This window comes from Sinocyclocheilus rhinocerous, unplaced genomic scaffold (assembly GCF_001515625.1).
Source record: "Sinocyclocheilus rhinocerous isolate Xijiao unplaced genomic scaffold, SAMN03320098_v1.1 scaffold196, whole genome shotgun sequence".
Classification (NCBI taxonomy): domain Eukaryota; kingdom Metazoa; phylum Chordata; class Actinopteri; order Cypriniformes; family Cyprinidae; genus Sinocyclocheilus; species Sinocyclocheilus rhinocerous.
The window spans coordinates 1,035,155-1,058,172 of NW_015633546.1; the positions used below are offsets into that span (position 1 = coordinate 1,035,155).

At 36.9% G+C, this 23,018-nt stretch overlaps 1 protein-coding gene across 1 annotated transcript in view; it reads left to right on the forward strand.

The window, feature by feature from the left end:
* Window positions 1-23,018, forward strand: part of osbp2b (oxysterol binding protein 2b) — a 74,160-nt gene that overhangs the window by 11,131 nt on the left and 40,011 nt on the right. Inside the window, exons 3-4 of the mRNA XM_016558090.1 lie at window positions 9,558-9,766; window positions 10,192-10,233. Of these exons, the coding sequence (XP_016413576.1) occupies window positions 9,558-9,766; window positions 10,192-10,233 (251 nt within the window). The remainder of the gene's footprint in view (window positions 1-9,557; window positions 9,767-10,191; window positions 10,234-23,018) is intronic.

Below are 23,018 nucleotides of genomic sequence, written 5' to 3' on the forward strand. Positions count from 1 at the left end.
TGACATTATGTGCTGCATTATTTTGCTCATTGCGCCCTCCTGTGGCCTCGGGAGACAAGCCAAAAGTTTAACCTATTTAATCTGCATATAAAACATTAGAAATTAGATATTTGTTTAATTTTTATTTTGTTTTTGACTGTTAAAACAAAAAAATATTTGTTGTTTGTCTCAATAAATTGAGTTAATTTAAAAATACAGTGGTTAAATGTAAAAAAAAATTTCTAATGCTTTGTTATAAAAAAGGTTATAAAAAATGTCAATAATTATCGATACCGAACGATATGAAACATTATATCGTTGATACATTTTTTAGCTATATCGTCAAGTCAAAAACATAACATGCAACTAGTCTGAAGTAAACAAGACATATATATTGTGAACATTAATCCCAAATAACCACATCAGAATTCATTTCTATCAACTCTTTATACATGGTATCACAACTAAATGTATAGCAAACCTTGAAAACCCGTTCGCCGTGGGGCCCCCTCAAAGTGCAGGGCCCAAAGGACGGCCCTCACAATGTCACAAGTTTTGCAACCGTAAATACATCTTTGCTTGGTCATTCATGTGCTCAGAACTTATAATTATGATATTTTCGACTCCACTTGAAGGTCACAATATTTACGAAAAAATAGCTGCCCGGGATGTTGCAAAAATAGTCGCCAAGTAAGCTTATTTGCTTTATGTGCCCTTCAAGTGGAGTCGGAAATATCGCAATTCGTTCTGAGCCAGTTACAAGTTTAAAACGTAGTAGATCATACACTGATCTTTAATTTAGTTAATAACATATATTATATGTATAATGTATGTTGTGTACTATATATAAATATGTGACAGAAGGGAATAATTTTCATATTTTTGAATTTAGAAGTTTTGTTTTGTTTAGGCTACTTCTGCGTTATGTCTCTGACTTGAATGCATGATGTCATTGAACAAGTGCCTCACTCAGAGATATGAGTTTCCAAGGTGCACTTGAAGGCAGCATTTTGGTATATCCTAAAACATTCGATCTTTAAAATTATACCTACCAGCTAATACGGTATTAGCTGGTAGGTATAATTTTGAAGATCAAATGTTTTATTAGTAATACGTGAATGCAACAAGGCATACTGAAGACATTCAAGAAGTGTATTTGAGAGCCTGTGTGCTATCAGAACTGTATTGTGCACCAACTGTGATCTCGAACGAATGGTTATCAGATGGTCACAAGGGTCATCGTGATAGCGTCATGGAGTACATCTGTAGTCAAGCGGCCCTTGAAATAAGGGCAAAGGCTCTTGTAAGAGCACTGAAGCAATGCCCATCAATCCGTATCTCTACTGGGCAGACCCCGTGACACTTCACACAGTGGGCCACAGGGTTTCCACCCGCACTGGAGAGTCTGAAGGGAAAGCAACACTCTGCTGACTGTGAAAGAGAAGAAGCATGTCTCTTGCTGCTCTCCTCTATTAATAGTCTATTATAGTGGAAGGTGATTGCAGTGGTGTAAAGCTAGATCTGCTGTCATCGGAGAGCTCTGGCAATGGTGCTCACTTAGCCAATACAATGGAGTGTCTGGATAACGTGCTGTGCTAATGTCTGCCAAATCAACCTGCCAAATACGCTGTTGGGGAGCCAGAAAGAGCAACAGTAAATGTGTGAATATGTTTTAGAGCCAATGTATGATAACAGTCATTAGATTATGAATGGCTTCTTGATTATTCCTTGGTATGATTGGGAAAGTGGCCTAACTGTTCTAAGGTGAAGTCTAGTTAAAGGTGTTGTTCACCTGAAAACTAAATTTCTGTTATCATTTATTCACCCTCATGTTGTTGCAGACTGTATGACTTATGTGATACACAAAGTAAGATATTTTTATTTGGACAAAAAAAAAAAAATTTTTTTTAAAGAAAATATCTTCCTTTTGTGTTCCACAAAAGAAAGGAAAACCTTTTAAGTTGTAGTAGAGAGACTTCTGGACTCTTATTTACTGGACCTCATAGTGAATGAGATAGCATGGGATGTGATTTAGACGTGAACCTGTATTACTGGCCTGACCATGTGCACTACACAGCACTACTGCTCAAATACAGGAGATGTAGCCTACTTAAAGTGTATATTTTATGCCTACATTTTTATTAGTCCATTAGTGGTCAATATATTCGAGTGAGTCGAGTGAATGGAAAGATTTGTACCAATCTTTCAAGCAAATCTGCTTCATGCTGCTAAATATGCACAATTACAACATCAGCGCTTAAATGCAGAGAGCAGCTGACTCGCACTCTCTAGGTGGCCTCTGTATCAGCATTTTCTCGTTTTCAGCTGATATCAGTCTAACAATTAATCCCCATGCAGTCATTTTATATAAAAAAAAACTATATTAAAATATTGTGCAATTAGCCAATACAATCAATCTTATATTGATAATGCGCAATTCTACAGTGTTTTGCACAATATTGCATCAATACTTCTGTTCCTTGTATCAATATTTTTATCTATTTGTAATTTACCATTAAAAAAATTGGGGCCTGTACGATTTGAAAGAAATCTTCTATGCTCACCAAGGGCATTTATTTAATTAAAAATACAGTAATAACTTAATATTGTGACATAATTGCAATGTAAAATAACTTTTCTATTTAGATGCATTTTAAAATGTAATTTATGACAAGGCTGAATTTTCAGCGGCCATTCCTCCAGTCTTCAGTGCCACACGATGCTTCAGAAATCATTCTAATTTAGTGCTCATGAAACACTATTATTATTGCCTTTGTGGAAACTGATAGATTTTTATTTTCAGAAATCTTTGATGAACAGAAAGTTTAAAAGAACGTAATTTATTATTATCATTGCTGAATAAAAGTATTATTGTTTTTTTAATCATATTTTATTCCAAACAAAATCTACTTTTATTATTTGCATTTTTGGTGTATGTTTTCTCCCCAGTATGTTCAGAATTTTTGGTTTTGGCCAAGGATTTTCTTTTCAGTGCGTCATTAGTCTTCATATCATTTCCTGTGGTTCAATTAGCGAAGAAGCAGGTTGTTATAATAATCTGAGTGGGGGAAGAGAAAGTACTGGGAGATAAAGCCCTGCTGTAATATGCTCAATACAGAGGAGATTTTCTACTCTTGTAACAAGGCTCATGCTTTTTTCCTTAAGCGGGTCAGCTGCCAATTCATATTTGTTCTTTAATCAAAGTAAAACAGTAATGTTATTTCAGAACACATTTTGAGCAGAAACGATCACCATCCAATTAAGATAATTCTGGTGCATCACAGTGCATTCAATCTGTTTTGCCTTGCCTTCCTGTACTTCTCCTTCCATCGCTTTAAGCGAGGATCTCTGAGCTGACGTGTATGTGAGTCATTCGTGCGTCCAGCGAGTCTGTTTCTGACACACTAAGTCGATGGCCCTTGGGTTGAGATGATGCTGCTCACATGCACACCTCTTCATCTCTCTGGGCTGGATCGAACAGATCTTGCTGTTATGTAGACTTGTGCATTATTACTAATAGACACATTAATCAATCACTCTTCTCTGTGTGCACTTCTGAAGAACTCAGCTCCCTGTAGTGTTGTCACTACACTCTGAAGGAAATGCAGAGGCTTTCTATAGGACGTGCCTTGGATGTGTTCTGCTGATGTGTTAGTTTTACTGAGAGCAATAGAACCCCCACCTCCATCACCACACATACAGTCCTGTCATCTGCAGCGCTAAAACACGTAAAAGTGTAATGGCCTGCGTAAATTGCACTCGGTCACAGCACCTCCCCCTTCTCCTTCTCCTACTTGACGATGAGTCACGTATCTTCCCCTCCTGTGTTTTTCTTCTTAAACACTTCCTCTCTGCCTGGTTACTTCTATGCATATTTGATTTCTTAACAGACTTTTCACCCGTCTTTAATGTCTGATGTGCTTATTGCAATCAGTTGCAATGGTAATCTATTTTAGTTAGTTCATGAAGAATCTATTAGTAAAAGAGGGAAATCCAGTGAACCTGCCTATATCTGACTTTCAGTATCTGTAAAATCTAGTAGTAGATTATGATTTCTCCTTTAAATTGTACATTGTTTTTCTAGCCGAGTATTTATTGGTATATTTTCTTGTGTACATTGTTTTGATGCTTAATTTCATTAATAAGATGCAAGGTGTTGTTTTTTTTTTTTATTTGCAATGTAACGGAAGTAGCAACAGATAATTTCTTCCATATCTTTCATGACGTACATTTGAATGATTATCAAAAAAGGAAAAATGTCCATATTGTGACATACAGCCAAGTAAAAATGGAAGAAAGGAATAAATATTGGGTGGGATTCAATCGACTCTGTTGTTGATCGAATAGATGCAGATCCTAATGCAAACTTGTAGTCAATTGTAAGAAAGCAGCGGGGTTTAAGTGGACTAAATAATTAGAGAGTCCGGCATACATCACCAGGGAGAAGTCTGACGTTTCACTGGAAGATCGAGTTATGACATTTTGGAAAAAAAAAAGATAAAATGCATGGATGACTTGTTCAGAATAAGACATTAAGATGCATGTAGACGGTGAATTTCCATTACATTCCCACTTAAAAAACAGGCAAAACAAAATTATTATTCTGACTTAGGCCATGAGATGAAAATTAAACAGTAATCAAATTGCCCATTATATTGCATATTAAATAATAATCAGTATTATCACAATTAGCCAAATGTTCTGTTTTCAGGGCATCTCTAACTCATTTGCTCCCAGACAATGCTTGACCTTCTTTTGCAATGAGTGATAACGTTCCATTCTGCTGGGAAGAATGTGGCCACGTGATCCGAGAGGAGTGTGTCCCTCAAGGGTATATGTGAGGTTAACTGAGAGAAGGGTTTTTTGGAATGTCTTTCTGACTCTTTGCCTGATGTGTTCACTGACACTTTGCACACTTCCTATAATTATTTTTGGACTCTAAATACAGTAAATTTCACAGTTTGAGTAATCGTCAGTCATTGCTGAGTGTGTGTTTCTCATGCATGTGATAATATGGTTTTTGCAGTAGTAGGCATGATTTATGGGCACTGCAGAGAAAGCCCTCTCTTGATAGTCTCCAGGGGCTTGTATGAGATTGGGAGTGTGTTGCAATGGTGTCAGGACTGGAAAAAGTTACAAACAAAAAAACATACATAGAGGGATAACAGAATATAGAAATAAAAATAATTCACTTTTCTAAATGATCCTAAGTGATAGTGCTAATGTGACATATATGACAACTGAGCAAGCCAAGTTACAGAAAGGAAGGAGTTGCTGCTCTTTTGGCCACTCAGAATATGGTCAGTAAGATAAAAAAAAAAAATTATTCAGCAAGTATGCATCAAATTGATCAAAAGTGACAGTAAAACATTTATAAAGTTACAAAAGATTTGTATTTCAAATAAATGCTGTTCGTTTGAATTTTATATTCATCACAGAATGACTGTTTTCAACATTGAGCTGTTTTTAATATTGATAATAAAATAAGAAATGTTTCTTAAGCAGCAATTCAGTGTGTTAGAATGATTTCTGCAGGATCATGTGACACTGAAGACTGTAGTAACAGCTGCTAAAAAGAATAAACAGAAACAAATGACATTTTAAAATATATTAAAAAAGAAAGTTATTTTAAATTGCAAGATTTATTTCACAGTATTACAGTTTTTACTGTATTTTGATCAAATAAATGCAGCCTGACACAAAACTTTTAAATGGTATTGTATATTAAAATTAATAATGGAGGATGCAACCAACAAGAACACCCTATCAACACTCAAGAAACCACTCCGAATGTCCTGGAAGGCACTCAAAATTTGATTTAAAAAAAAAAATTATTATATTTAATTATATACATTTAACTGAAATTATGGTTGAAAATTCACTTGCATATCTGGTAATACGTAAGTGAATTTCGTAGACTCTTACATCAATATCACCCCCTTTTTCTTTCCCTCTGCTTTATATGAATTTTTTCTTTTTGGATAAATTCTGGATAAATCTCTCATCTGATATTTCTTTTTGTCATTGCCTCACTTTCCCTTACCCTTTTCTTAGTCTTCTCTCTTTCCCTACCTCTCTCTCTCTCTGCTGGTTTTAATGACATATCTCTGTCTCTCTCTTTTTGCTCGGCATAGTAGTTCCTTACTCTGGCTTCATGTTCTCAGTTCTGACCCACTTACAGCCATTTGCGTCCAGTCTGTCCCCTGCAGGGTGGGTGAAGCTAATTTAAGATCTTTGCTTTTACCCCTCCACACCTCCTCCCCCCAACTTTCTCTTTCTTTCTCCTGTCTGCTTTTGCTTTGGTAGGGTTTGAGTATGCAATCTATGCTCTAGAGGTTTTTTTTTTCTTTTGTGTGATGGAGTGAATATGGTAATTGATGGTTGGTCTCTGAGCTGAATGTGTATCTCTCCCTCCCCCTAGTGACTCGGTCACCTGAGTTTGGATTCAGCCAATTACTTGGTTTGCTTAACTGTCAGACCATCAGTCCCCAGAAGGCCTGAAAAAAATGTAGCCAGCAGATGTTGGACTCTACACTTTCAACACTCACACAAACAGTAGGGAGACTATAGTGTCTCGTATGTGGAAAGAGAGAATCGCTTGTTTTCTGATTCAGATTTCCTATTATGCTGGTATATTATTTTAATCCCCTTTCTCACACAGATTGTTCAGTTTCAAAGTAGGCTGCTTTACTGAAATGATTATTCAAAATGGAAACAACTTGCTGGGTGCAAACGTAGACAGAAATGTTCTTAACATTTATTAGTATTAACATGAACTGCATAGGCCTTAAAATTAACATGACAGAGATGTACAATTGTGGTTTTTAAACTTGGTTTAAATGATTGTTTCATGCACAGACAATAATTTAACACACAATACACATTAACTGTGTTTTTGCAGTCATGAACAACCAGTCAGTAATCATAGGCTACATATTTAAAGTTCACAAACCTTACGTACACAAAACTTTGTTTATTTCAAGATTGATGTCACTGACAGTAATGATAACTTGTGATAACTAATGATAAGTTTAAATGAGTCAGATGTTAATTCGGTAACCACTGACTGATTCAGTCAGGCACATTCAGTGATAGATTCATCAGACTGATTAAAATGGTAACTCGTGAGTCTTTTTTTAGTTATTCCTTAAAAAACACTCCATAGAGTCATTTGCCCTTCAACTGGACTACACTGATAATGTGTTATTTTTCTTTTCTTCCAAACCAGTTAAGCAGAAATCACACCTCACAGCCAATTTCATTGGTCAACTTGTGCAGCCACCTGTCAAGAAAGGTTTACATTTTATGGATTCAGTTCAAAGTTCAGAAAGATGGATCTCATGACAAACAGTAATGCTATCTATCAGGATGTGCTACCAAACACTTAGGTTAAGGTTAGGATGCAGGTTAAGGTTAGGGGTGAGTATTTGTTTCAGCGTTGTGTAGGCAATTAGCACTTTGATTGACGTGACCAATGAAATCTTTAGAATCGGCTTTGGGTGAATTTGGTTTGAGAAAAAAAATCATAGTGATCATGTTTTTGATACACTATAATAACTGGTTTATATGAATAATTTGTTTGTGAATCAGACTAACTTGGTTGTGCTGTATGTTTTCTTTTGCATGCAGCTCATGAGAACAGTTCAGAAGAAAGGAATGTTTGCATTTTTTGACATTTTATTGGTATCTAGCCATATAACACGCGTTTCACATTAAATACAGACAAATTAATTTCCACAAGGACAGTGTATATCTGTGTCAGAGATGTCTGACCGGCTCTGAATGAGTGGAAGTCTGTCGGTTAGCGATCCATCAGTTTGTCACTAATAGAGATCGTTATGAAGGGGTGTTGTAGAAAACAGAGACTGAACAGAAAATTAAACGCAGCTAGTCTTACGTTTATTGTTCTGGGCTGTGTTTCCCAAAAGCATTGTAAGACTAAGTAAGTAGATCGTAGAACCATTGCCACCAATGGTCTCTATGATCAACTTCCCTCACAAGTTTTCTTTTGCGTGCAGCTCATGAGAACAGTTCAGAAGAAAGGAATGTTTGCATTTTTTGACATTTTATTGGTATCTAGCCATATAACATGCGTTTCACATTAAATAGACAAATTAATTTCCACAAGGACAGTGTATATCTGTGTCAGAGATGTCTGACCGGCTCTGAATGAGTGGAATGCGTCTCACAGTTTCTCTGAAAGGTCAGAGCTTTGACATTCCATTAGAGATGTGCAACAGATACTGGGTAACCAGAGCAGTAACACAGAGACAGGGTTCTGGCTCTCTGTGTGTCTCCCCACTTTTCGGCTCCTCCTCTCTGCCCCTTCATGCCTTTTACTGCATTCACTTTTACACTTTCACTGAACCTCTTTTTCATTTTCTCTTTCTGAGTCAGCAAAGCCTCAGTGGCGTGACAGCATTTGAATCAGTGTTTCATAAGCAGCTGAGTGAGGAATCTGTCTTTATTCCCTGTCTCTGTTTTTCTTGGGCTGTGTTTTGTGAGGATTTAGGCTTTTGTTAGGCCTCTACTCAAGGCTTGGTTAAATTAGAGCTCCTTAGAATGGCCTGACAGACTACCAAGAGGCTCTGCAATTCTTTCAGACCTGAAATATTTCACACACTAAACAACCAGCCACCCTCATCTATCTATCTATCTATCTATCTGTCTATCTGTCTTCAGGATACCCTAGTGAAAAATAAATATACTAAAATGTATTTGAAATACATTTATTTCATGGTGAATATACTACAAATACATTTGCATGTGTATGTGCTTAATAAAAAAATACCCTGCAGTTGTACTTTTAGCATACGAAACTGGTATACTTAAAGTCTGCTAAATTGGAACAACTAAGTTTGTCACTAGTAGTACTCTAAATAAAGTTGAATTAGCTATCATTTTTTATAAGTCTTGAGCGATATGTCAGTAAATATGTTAATAGATTTGAACTACTTAGTATGAAATAAAGTTATTTTAAATGTATTACTTTTTCACTAGTGTAGGCCTCAGTAGTTTCTTTGCTGTTTGATAGTGGGTACTGTAAGTTCTCTTCCTGATCTCTCTGTCAGGGTTTACATCACGCTCTGTTCCCTCTCTTTCTGGCTGTGACACTGGCTGGTTTGTTTGAGTGTTGTTGTTTGGCCAGCTGACACACAATAGCCATGTTAACTTCTATTCTCTGCCCACTCAGTATGCAGCTGTGTGTAGTAATGTGCCGCTTACAGGTGCTCAGTGTTTTTCTCTCTTACATACGACTGATGCATTATTCACTCTACGTATGATTTCATTCACAGTACAGCTATCCTGCAAGTTACATCATAACAGAAAGTTATGCATTGTGGTACCTCTCTTCAACATTTGACAAACTGGACATTTTAATTAATGATTTAACAATATTATTAATCACTTTCTTTTTCTCTCTCTTCTTCTTCTCATTGTTCACTGTGTCTGTCTTTCTGTGATTTAAAAAAAAAAAAAATTTATCTTGGTGTCTTTTTGTCATCATGTACTAACACCTCCCTCTCATTTCCTGCACTCCATGTTTTGGTTGCTCCTGTCTTCGTCGCTCCTGATAGGACACAAGCAGAGATGGCCCATACGTGCCGCGGCACCATCAACCTGGCCACGGCGCACATCGACACCGAAGACGCCTGCAATATTGTTCTGAGCAGTGGGGGGCGCACGTACCATCTGAAAGCCAGCACAGAGGTGGAGAGGCAGAGATGGGTCACAGCACTGGAGCTGGCCAAGGCCAAAGCCATCAGAATGATGAACGATCAGTCCGGTAAGAGCGGGAAAATTCTGGTGAACATAGATATTTTTTTTTTAGTTTGTGCTTTTAAGCTGAAATTGATCATTGCCACACTGATTTGCCAGCATTTTATTTGGGCTTGTAAATTGATTGTCCATATAATAAACTGGGACAATGATTCTACTATATTCGACACATCACATCAGTCTTTAACAAACATTTATCTGAAGTTTCCTGGCAACAATAGGTCACTTTAAAGTTGCTTTTATAGCAAATGAGGACACTCATCTGCCTTTTTAGCAAGATGGCATCTAATCATATGGTTGAAAGTGTTACTTTTTTAATTGAAACAGTATAGAAATGTTCGTCTGGATCCATGTTTTCTCTCTGCTTAGAACTAATTGTGTTAATTGAGTTGCTGCATAAAGGTTTTGAATGGAAAATGTCTGTGCTTTTAGACAATGGCCCCACAGCCCCGCTAACACACTGTTATCAGTCTGGTAAGGTGACTGGGCTTCTTACAGAGGCTTTGCATCATGTTTGCAGGGTTGGTGTGTAGTTCAGAGTGTTTGCAGAAAATTGCAGGGCTCAGCAATAAGAATTTTCTTATTCTGGTCCAGTCAGGAGATTAAATTTGCACTGGCCATGTCATTGGATTTTCACTGGCCGCACCATAAAAAGGTCTGTTTTTATTTAAAAAATGTTTTTAATTAACTAACTAAAAACAAAATTAAGGTTTTGTAAGGGTCATGAACTGAGGAATCAAAATTCCATTGATCTTTTCACATATCATTGAAAAGTCATTGTATTAGTAAAAACATCCTGTAAGTTTCAGAACTGATAACTTTCTCATTAGTCTAAAAACAGTTTATATTGAAACCAGTCTGCCAAAAAAACAGGGGCCGGATTCACGAAAATCTTCTTAAGATCAATTCCATGAAGTTCGTAAGAATGTTCTTAAGTGCAATTCTTGAAAAATTCTTAATAAGTTCGAGAAATTTTAACCAAACTATGTTACAGACTTTTCATTAAGACCCTAAAGAATCATATCAACTTGTGGAAAATGGGCATCCTATGACCCCTTTAAGAAGAAAATAACAGTCGTTATCTGAGTGAATACATGACGCACTGATAAACTCTTTATGCGCTTCCTGCAGATTACCCTAATAATCTTAATAAGCATGCACATTATTTTCGTCGCGAGTTTGACTGGCACTCATCTTCACGTTTTTAATGCGCCGTGTTTTTGAACAGTTATTTTTAAAATAGCCTGTCTCAAGCTGCAGCGATATGTTTCATTCATTTTTGTGGTGTTTTTGCGCTCTCATCTGAGTGAACGCTTCCGGTATGTGTGTCCGCGCTGCTACAGCAAACGCGTCCTGCACATTCATGTGCGCTGAATACTGCCAAAGATTATGTCATATTTATAAGATAAAATTAAAAGCGTTCAATTAAAGCTCCCTATCTTACTCATTTTAGAGTTGCTACTGAGTTTTGAAGTCAGCAAAAAGTAGCGTCACACAGGCTAATCATGACCGATCATTGTTTACATTATCAGTTATCGCTGTCACTTCAGAAAACTCATGCACATCCCTATTAATAGTCCTACTATGTATTATATGTAGCTAGTGTTGTTGTAATGCTTAAATATAACAATTTATTTGAAATAACCCAATAAATTAATTCAATTATTCTTACTGTTTGGGATTTAAGACAAGTCTGGGGCTGTCCTAAATTTAAGAAGTTATTTACGATGATTTTTAAGAAGATTCTTTTCAAGAATTTGAATTCTTCTCAAGTTTTGTCTTAAGAACAATCTTAAGAAAAAAGATAAGAATATTCTTAAGATGAATTTTTGGGAATACAAAATATTCTTAACTTTTTTCTTAAGTTAAAAAATAAGAAGAAAATGGCAGTTAAGAAGAAATTTTTTCTTAAGAATGTTTCATGAATCCGGCCCCTGGTTGTGGAATATGTGACTGTATGTCGTAATAGTGTAGCTAAACACGGTCTCCGCAGAAGATCAACACCCGCTTATACATCACTGCCTGTTTAGCCCCGCCCACTGATTCACACATGTAGTGTAAATAATGAGAGAGGCAAACTCAGGTCTACACAGCAATCAATTGATTAACTTTTTTTGATGAACTTAATTCTTAATTAATGTCAGTAAGAACTTGGTCCTTTGTTCACTTCATTTTACCGCGGATTCGTTTACAAACAAGGCACAATTCCATGCAGGATTTTCAGAAAGATTGAAACTAAAAGACGATTTGCTGACTATATTGGATCCGACAGCAATGTCGCACTACACAAGTTTGAGTAACTGTTTTTATTACGTGGTCACTATTGCTTTGTCTGTTATTACAGATTGTTTGATATTTACTGAGTAATAATGTGTTTTTAACCTAAATCACAGCCGTGTCCATCTGTGAAGGATGTAGACTGTCAATCTTACACAACTGTTAGCCAATCATAGCAGTGGGCAGTGTTGGGTAAGTTACTCTAAAAAAGTAATTAATTACTAGTTACTAATTACATCTTCAAACGTGTAATTAGATTACTGTACAAATTACTCTCTCCAAAAAGTATTTAATTAATTATTACTAATTACTTTCTAAATCCTATATCAACCTTGACAAGTTAATGATATAAGGATAGACATGAAACAGTTCTTTTAATTCTTTCAAATAAATAATAGATAACTACATAAATTATTCTGGTCACACGTTAGATTAGAGTCCAATTCTCACTATTAACTAACTGTTAACTATGACTTTTGCCTCAATATACTCCTACTTACTGCGTATTAATACTTAGTAAAGTAGTTGTTAAGTTTAAGAATGGGGTAGGATTAAGGATTTAGAATAAGGTCTTGCAGAACAAGACATTAATATGTGTTTTTTTTTTAAAGTAATAATAAACAGCAAATATCCCAGTAATATTCATGCTAATAACCAACTAGTTAATATTGAGAATTGGACACTTAAGTGTTACCAATGTTCTTATTAACTCACCAAAGTATTTAAAGTTAGAAGGGTACATAAAAAGCATGCATTTTAAGGTTGGACTTCAAATTTTGATGTTAAAGTCGGCATGAAACGGAATACTATTGTCTTTTTATCCCTACTGTGATGTATAATTCCTAGTGAAACAGCATCTGAAATGAGAGGGCGGGGCTTGATTTCATCCTTCGGGAATTGATTGGATCATTGGAAGTTGGCGTTGCTAACAAAATGGAGGCAGATCTGAATGCCAGTTTGCAGTTAGTTGTGGGGGGATTTCTCTCCACTGGATTCACCGCCGACACCCTAGCATGAAGACATTTTTAATTTATTGAGGAAGACGACGACGAGGATGATCAACGGCACAAAACATGCCTAACAGCATGCGTGCGCGAGAGAGAGAGAGAGAGAGAGAGAGAGACTGCCTGAATGACGTGACCGGAAGAGAAGATGAGTCGCTTTGAGGGGGAGGGGAGGTTAACGTTTTTGATTAAAGATTACGAGGGCACATGAATAAAAAATAAAATAATGAAGTGCACGGATAAATTATTTATTATAAACACTACAGTATTCCATTAAAAAATAAGAATTTTCAATTTTGATTTCATGCCGACTTTAAATCCCCTATTGCATTGTATATAAATGTTCTACAGTCTATACACAGTATTAAGTTCAATTACATAAGAAGTAACTGTAATTAAATTACAGAAAAAAATAAGAGTAATCCCTTACTTTACTTTTTCAAGGGAAAAGCAATTACATTACAGTAACTTATTACTTAGTAACTAATTACACCCAACACTGGCAGTGGGCATTTAAGTCTACAGTCCGCCTCGCCTATTCAAACAGAGCGTTCTGATGAGGGGGGTCAAAACAGGACAGAAAATAGCCTATTGCTTCTGAATTATGATGTTTTTTGATGTAAAAATCTTGATAACATTATAAGTGGACCTCAGAAAACAGTACAAAATAAAAAACAAAGGCAGTTCATGACCACTTTAAAAAACAAAACTAATGAATAAATGTAATGGAATTAAGTAATAAGAACTGGTAATTAACCAGATATAATGTATGAATTCATGGATGCACTTTGTCTGAAAAAACAATGACATATGATGATTTATCATTTTCAGCCCATTCTAAATTCCGGGGGAAAAAAGACATGACAAAGCGTCATCCACGTCAGCCAGCTGGCTAACATTACCCTGATAATGCATTTAAATTATCAGAATTGAACAACAATGTTCAATATATCATAGAAAACCAAATATTGAAATGTGAATAGAATTTTAAATTAAGACTTGAGACTATCTCACACTTTTCAGGCAGTCCTTTTTGTTGAGCCCTGGGATGATTGCATTCGGACTGGACTGGCTCAAAGATGTTGTTTTTTTTGGATTGTTTAGTTTGCGGTAACTGCTGTGGGTCACTGCATTGCTTCAGATAGGTCAAATCTCTCTTTCCACTAAAGATGTCTTTGACCTGAACAGTGAGCTGTCGAATGGTTGGTATTAGCCTTTGGCTTGAAACACTACATACTGTAGATCTGTTCATGCTTCTCATTGACTGAATGCTGAACCAGGCTAGATGAGATGGTACCTCTGGGTTTCAGGACTGCATGGAGCATGATTTTATTGCTTATGTTTATGTAACAGTGCTATTCAAACTTTAGGACCTCTAGAGGACATGTTTACATGGACTGCAAGACTCCAGCTATTTACTACTTTAGAACTGAGAGTTGGATATATACAATGTGAAGACAACATTCATTAATCAACAACCTCAAATGCAAATGGCAATAATTATATTTAATAATTTTGAGAATATTAGGTCTTGTTCATATTATTGCAGTCAATGTAAATATAGCCAGTGCCTGCTATTTTGCAGCTCTCTCTTTTTTTTCTTGAAAGACAAGGCACTATTTGGTCAAAGCTGTTGCTGCATGTGTTTAAAGATACATGGTCATTTCCTTTTAATTAAAAATCTCATTCCAGGGTGTTAGATCTGGTCTCCACGCCAGGTAATAATTAGGATCCATCCCCAGACGCCAGATCCCGTCAGAAAATATCAGTTTGTCCAGTAACAGAACAACTAGTCAGCAGTGCTGTTAATACCCTACTGTTATACCAAAACTGCTTCACAGCAACATCCCATAAACATTGGGTTTCCATAAACATTCCCTCATATCTATCTCTATTCATACAGACAAAACAGTTCATGAAACCCCACAAGCATGAGATTGAACAACAATGAAAATGCATAAGCTAGGGAAAATAAATAAGAAATATAATATACAGAAATATAATAAATTAATAAACAATAAAAATACTTAATATAATGATAAATAATAAAAATAATCAAATTATAATAATAATAAAATAATTAATCATATGAATGACTAATGATTATAAAATGATTATGTGAATAAATGATTATAAATGAATAAGAAAAAACATAAAAATAAAAACCCAACACACACAATTTGCACGTGAGGATCTAAGGATCCTTCAAGGGCTTCCCAATACTTAAATTAAACTCTTGGGTCAAGCTGTAAATGTTATCATACAAAGCTGTATGAATCACTCAGTGTGTTGTCTGTTAGTTCTTTGGCAGTACTCAGGGTCAGAGTGGGTCAGCACGTTCGCCATGTTACAGCGCTGTCCTATATTTGAGACCTGAAGCGCTCATCTCCTGTGACACACACAGCTGTCATTGCTCTGTGAGCTCCTGAAGCAGATGTCTTCTGATTTTGGGTAGAACTTGTGTTTTATGTACTCAGAGCTCCAGACGTTAACCGTACATGTACTTTAACACTGAAAGAATGTTTTGCTGTATTTTATGAACACGAATGAGTGTAGAAAATGTGTAACTTTTCATTCGGTTATTCATGGGTTGTATGTGCCATTGTACTTGGCTTGTTTAAATGAAAAATTATAACTGACAGAGTAAAAAAAAAACTACAAATATTTTATAATTCATATTTTATGTTTGAATAATTTTTTTATTTTATTTTTCAGATTTTGAAGAATTTTTTACACAAAGATATATTGCTCAAATTAGTATTCATCATCATATAAGGGGGATAAAGTGGGGAAAAAAATTTTTCTGCTTTTAAAAGTTTCACCACAAGGGGGCAGGTGTGTTTATTTTGGCACATTTCAGTTCTCATGAGAACCTAGCCAGCACTCACGTGACAACAGAGCTCTTTTTTTATCTCTCTCTCTAATCTCTCTTGTATGTCAGACTCTCATCCATATGAAACCCTGGCTGTGCTCCAGCCCCCTCTCTTCATTCCATTCCAGATGCTGCCCACTCTTTCCTCTCACATACAAACAAACCCAAGCTTTCTATTTTTGCAGAGCTGTCACATTCTGTGTATTCTGTCTATGCGAGCGGTATGTGTGTCAGTATAAATGACCGATTCATTCCTCTGTAGTGTTGAATGGCAGACAGAACGCTGATGATGTTGTGTGTGTTTGTGGTCAGTGCACCTGAACTCTCTCAAACTAAAATGATTCAATCCCTTTGTCTGTGTGCCATGTATAAATGGTCTGTAATGAATCATGTTCAGAACATTAAATACTAAACGCCAGTAAAATCACACAACTCCCCAGCTTCCTCTAACTTTTCTGTGTTGTAAGAACTAAATACAAACAAAAGGGTGACAGAGCCCAAACTTTGGGATGATCTCTCTTTTTCTGTAAGGTCAATAAAGTCACTGCCAAAATGTAAGGTTAAAAGCAGATCTTTTAAAGATTTTTTTGGGCATCTTTATGATGGGGTGTTTTTGATTGTTTACCTTGTCAATGACTCTGTGTGTTGCTCTCTGTATTTCTTTTTTTATTCTGTGGTTGTATGTTATTTATGCATGCGTGTTAGTGACAGTGAAGCACTTTGGGCAATCAGTGGTTGCATTAAATGTGCTATATAGATAAATAAAAAGGAAAAAAGAAAAGAACTACGACAAAATATGATGGCTTACATTAAAGATCACATATAGATCATATAGCTAGCATAATTCCATAATACAAAATTAATGTGTATATACAGTACATATACTACCGTTCAGAAGTTTGGGGTCTGAAATTTATTTGATCAGAAATTTAAAAAAAATAAACAGTAATGTTGTGAAATTTTTCATTTTAATATATTTAAATTAATATAGGAATAAAATGTAATTTACTCCTGTGAATGTAAAGCTGAATTTTCAGCAGCCATTACGCCAGTCTTCAGTGTCACATGATCATTCAGAAATCTTTCTAGTATGCTGATAACATTTCTTAATGTTGAAAACAGCTGTGCTGCTTAATATTTTTGTGGAAACCATGATACATGTTTTTGTTAGTATTAATATAATATAATATAATTACTCTTTTTCTTTTATTAAAACAGATGAGAAATATTGATGACCCTTTAAACTGCTCATGTGAAAATCAAGGTTAAGATTAAAATAATAAGATTGCTGATTATTTAGCATGATTTGGTCTAGACAAGGTTTTCAGTGGAAAATGCGGTTGCCTTTGTCAGCCTGAGCTGTGCTGAAATCTGATGATGTCAGAGTGTGATCTCCTGAAGGAAGTGAGAGACACAGAGAAGTGGGTCAGACTCAGATCATTGATCTCAAGCTTCTAGATCAACACCATGAGCTCTAAAAGCCCCGCTCAGAACAGTGTCTATTTTTGCACCAGTATTTTTATCTGCATCCCCACCTGTCTGTCTCTCTCGGTCTCTGCCTCAGAATCCCAGAAGACCCACCTCACTCTGTTTGTTTTCACACATACTCTGAGTCACTCTGACAGCGGCTGATCCCTGTGCTCCAGTGTCTGGTTGTCAGGATGGTGGGAGTGGGTGTCATGGTGATGTGATCCTGCACTGAGATCCTGCATAGACTGAAATACAGATTCGCCAATGCCAAGGTGATGGCATTTAATCCCTGGAGAACACATGATAAATGTGTAGCTTGAAGGATTTGTAGGTGTCTTCGGATACAAGCATCTGCCAGATTAATAAGTCATCACCAACTAAACCTGTTTGTCACCTGCTTCATGTAAACATGTGGTTTATAGTGTTATATCATAAAAAAGCCAGCAGGTGGCAGGCCATACCTGACCACAATACTATGACCACAATAGCTGTTGGACCAGGGAGAAGCAATTCTGGTCCTGGAGAGCCACTGCTCTGGAGAATTTAGCTTTATCCCTAATCAAACACACTTGAAAAATCCTTTTAGGACTAGAATTGCCCATTCCTGTATTATATATTTTAGTTAGTGGGTCTTTAGTGGACAGCATCCCTATTATTGGTTATTCATGCACACAACTTCTATAAAACATTTTTCTAAAACATTTTCTTTTGCATTTTTCTCTTAACTAGAGACCAGGGCCAGTTGCAAAAACTTTATCAAAAACATTGTTATGACTGTGTCTTGAGAACTTGTCTGATCAATTAGCAGTTATTCAAGAGGAAATTGCACTTACTTTTCAGATTTAAATTAGACCAATCTCTGTTTCTATATAACTGAAGTTATTAGATGACATAGTTGAATAGTCTAAGCATTTTGCAACCACAGAGACGGACTACATATGGCAACCTACCACAGAAATAAAGACTTGTTTTTTTTGTTTTTGACTTTCAAATCTTGACTGTCTGCTGACATTTGCTATGACATCCACTTTGAACACAATACTTGTGATAACTTTTTTTTAAAGGGATAGTTGACCCAAAAATTAAAATTGTGTCACTAATTACTCACCCTCACTTCGTTCCAAACCCGTAACGCTACATTCACACGGGGCGTCAGCATCAACGCTTGACGGAGGGCATGTCTGAAGCTTGGTGCTGACGCGACCGTCATAGTGACAACAGCCAATCACATTACTTTTCTGGTGTTGCATGAACGAGATTGGCTAGCGTCTGTACTAGGGTATTTGCATAAGGAGATCTGATTGGCTGACGCCTGCGTTGGCGCTTAAAGTTGAAAAGTTTTCAACTTCTACCGCGAGCAATGCCAGTGACGCGACACAACGGACCCACAATTCAGTTCGGCAACGCTTGACGTCACTCCATTCAAAGTGAGTTAAAGAGGTGTTGACACAGACGCCCCGTGTGAATGTGTACCGTAAGACCTTTGCTCATCTTCGGAACACAAATTAAGATATTTTTGATGAAATCCGAGAGTTTTCTGACCCTGCATAGACAGCAACACAATTATCACATTCAAGGCACAGAAAGGTAGTAAGGACATCTTTAAAATAGTGCCATCAGTGGTTCAACCGTAATTTTATGAAGCTATGAGAATACTTTTTGTGCTCAAAGAAAACAAAAATAATGACTTTATTCAACAATTTCTTCCCTTCTGTGTCAGTCTTTGACACTTGTTTATGAGAGTACCACGATGCATGCGTGTGGGGCTGCTGACGCAGGAGCCGGCATTCTGACGTAGAACCACTGCGGCCTGTTTACAAGCAGAGGAATGAACCACTGATGTCACATGGACTATTTTAACAATGTTCTTACTACCTTTCTGGGCCTTGAATGTGGTAGTTCCGTTGCTGTCTATGGAGGGTCAGAAAGCTCTCGGATTTCATCAAAAATATCTTAATTTGTGTTACGAAGATGAACGAAGGTCTTACAGGTTTGGAACGACATGAGTAATTAATGACAGAATTTTCATTTTTGGGTGAACTATCCCTTTAAAAAAAAGTTTTCACAAGTATTGTATTCAAAGTGGATGTCATAACAAATGTCAGTAGACAAGATTCAAAACCACTCGGTACACCACATAGCAAAACCCTGGCATTGTGGTGAGTTTTGCACGGTCAGAAAATGTGAGAAAATGAAGTTCTAAGGGTTATTTTCGCTAATACTTTTGGGCACACTTTGTTTGGATTTGTTATGGTAAACTGGTTACATTAGTTAGTTCTCACATTAGCGTTGTGACAAAATGCTTATTGGCCTTTTATTCACTTCTGTTTTTAGTCACCCTCTGTTTTTGTTTCTTCCTTGTGCTCGCCTTCTGTTTCCAGTATGAACTGTTTAACAGCGTGATATTGGGCTTGTTTAGAGTCTAATGAAGGTATGCAGACATGCATGTGGTTTTTCAGCTTTCTGTCTGTCACACTTTAGGGAGAGTGGAGCTGAATGATCAGTTCTGGTATGTACACTCATTACCCAGCATTCCTCAGCGGGCACATCACAAGGCAAGAAAGGAGCGTCTCGCGTCCCTGTCATCATTTCACACCCACCACAACATGCCTGACATGTGGACAACACATTCTCGTTTAGCCCTTCATATTTCACTCTGCATTCTCATTATCGCTCTCCATTCCTCTGTCCATGGTGCTGAAGTCTATTCTTTGAGCAAAGCATCAGTGATTAATTGGTGACGGTTTCCCTGGTATTCTCTCTCTCTCTCTCTCTCCTTGCTCTTATTTTCCCACCTATCTTATTGGCTGCTCTCTCCCCCTCCTAGTTATTTTACCTCTCTTCTTTCTCTGTAAGCTCATTCATTTTCTCTGAGTATAGACCAGAGCAGAGAACCGACACAAGTGACCTCTTCTTTTTTTATGAGGGTGAGCTCATAGACAAGCTCGCTCGCTCTCTCGCACGCTCCCGTTCTTTCGTTCGGCTCTGGCTGGATTCTTAACTGAGGAGTGAATCTCTATGCCAGCAGAGAGGAGGAGGGCTCTCTCCTGAGTGTAAGTAATATCATAGTGTGTGTCCTGGCGAGTTGGTTTTGCCTAGATAGATCGTCATACCCACTGTGCGTTGGATATATCTGTATTATATATTTAATTAAATATCTTCTAAGATATGTGAAGAATTTTTCTGCTGTGGCTCAGTAGACGTTGAGTGGTTAACGTAAGAAGTTTCTCTTGTGTATTTGTAAACGGTGGGTGGGTGTGTATGTGTGTGTGTGTATTTGTGTGGTGTGTGTTGTCTCACACACTCCAGCCTGACCTGATTTACTACACACTGACAGATGGTGCATCTCTCTCTTCCTCATACCTCCATCCATCTCTCCTCCTGCTATCCATCGTTCCTTCCTTTTTTAATGTCTGTCCGTTGGGCATTACAGTGTGATTTGCATGTGGTTTGTGTGTGTGTGTGTGTGTTTATGAGAGAGAGAGACTGGAAACATATATGCGGGTTCTAATCTCCATTTTTTCAAGTGCATGATTTGATCTGCATTGTGGTTGTTTATTAGTCTTTGCCTTTTGTTTAGTTTGTGACTCTGTGTGTGTTTGTTAGCCCACAGGGAGACTCACTGTACAGTTGAGAGACTCTGTATGCTTGGATACACACTCAGCCTGGTTTCTACAACAGTCGTAATTGATTATAAAACTAGCTGGAAAGGAGAAGAAAGAAGGGAAAAGGAAGGAGAGACATGCTTTGGTGATTTTACAATGTGAGACATGAATCCTTGTGCTGTTTATCTGTCCAGCCATCCAGTAATTCACTCCCAGACTACAGTCTCAGATGGGATTACCACGCTTTATCTTGTCTTGTCAAGTCAAGTCACCTTTACTTATATAGTGCTTTTAACAATACAGATTGTGTCAAAGCAACTTTACAGCATTAAATAGGAAAATAGTGTCAATGCAAAAGGACAACAGTAAACACTCAATTTTCAGTTAAAGTCAGTTCATCATCCAGCTCAGTTCAGTTCAAATAGTATCTGTGCAATCAAGTCGACGATATCGCTGGATATTAAGTATCCCCAAATAAGCGTGACAGCGGCAAGGAACCAAAACTCCATCGGTGACAGAATGGAGAAAAAAACCTTGGGAGAAACCAGGCTCAGTCGGGGGGGGCAGTTCTCCTCTGGCCAGAGGACTTCCTGGAGGTTTTGTGGACTTCCTGCCTTTCTTTCTTTTGCCTTTTGTCACTCTGTCTCTCCTCGTCTGTCTAATTCCTCCTCTTATCTTCTTTTTTCTGCATTCTCTCCCTATCTATGGCTTTTGTGAACAGTGTCTTGTGATATTGAGGTGGCAAGTCTGTCAAGTGCGTCTTGTACAAGTCTATTTGTGTCAGTCAAAACTGTTGCTTTATTCCCTGTGTCGTTTATCCAGTGTTGTTATTAACTAAAACTATTATTGTTAGCTAAAACAAAAAAAAATTTTTATTCATTGAAATGATGCTGGAATAAAATAAAATATAAATATTAGATGAAAAACTTCAACTTAAAAATGTCTTTTATTTCAGTTACCAAGGCAATGTTTGTAGATCTCAAAGATGAAGTATTAAACTTGCTAAAACTGAAATAAAAATAAATTCAAACAAGAAAAAAAAAGAATTTTTTATATATATTAGTGCTGGGCAATGATTAAAATGTTTAATCGCGATTAATCGCATTGTTATGCACAAAATTCAATAATGCATTCAAAAGTAGTGTGCACTTTTTCATTTAAAAGTACTGCTATATGAACAAAAGTGCAATAACATTTGGTTTGCAGTATTCTTTTTACATAGTAGCAGTTAAAATATTTTTTGCAAATCTCAACTTAAAACATTAATGTAATCAAATTAAATATTTAAATTAACGTTTTATAGAAAATATTTTATAGTTTGTTATAGAAAAACAAGTTATGCTCAGAGTCCAGAGCCTTGATCATAACATTATAACAGGCACCTTCCGAGTAGAGACCTGCACTATCGCGGGACCCAACGCAACAGTGTGCGGCGCGGGATGGGAACGCTTGATGGGCGAGTGTGGGTGCGGGCAGGTAGTAAATAGGAAAATAGTGTCAATGCAAAAGGACAACAGTAAACACTCAATTTTCAGTTAAAGTCAGTTCATCATCCAGCTCAGTTCAGTTCAAATAGTATCTGTGCAATCAAGTCGACGATATTGCTGGAAATTAAGTGTCCTCAAAAAAACAAGCCAGAGGAGACCAAGGCAAGGAACCAAAACTCCATCGGTGACAGAATGGAGAAAAAAACCTTGGGAGAAACCAGGCTCAGTCGGGGGGGGCAGTTCTCCTCTGGCCAGAGGACTTCCTGGAGGTTTTGTGGACTTCCTGCCTTTCTTTCTTTTGCCTTTTGTCACTCTGTCTCTCCTCGTCTGTCTAATTCCTCCTCTTATCTTCTTTTTTCTGCATTCTCTCCCTATCTATGGCTTTTGTGAACAGTGTCTTGTGATATTGAGGTGGCAAGTCTGTCAAGTGCGTCTTGTACAAGTCTATTTGTGTCAGTCAAAACTGTTGCTTTATTCCCTGTGTCGTTTATCCAGTGTTGTTATTAACTAAAACTATTATTGTTAGCTAAAACAAAAAAAAATT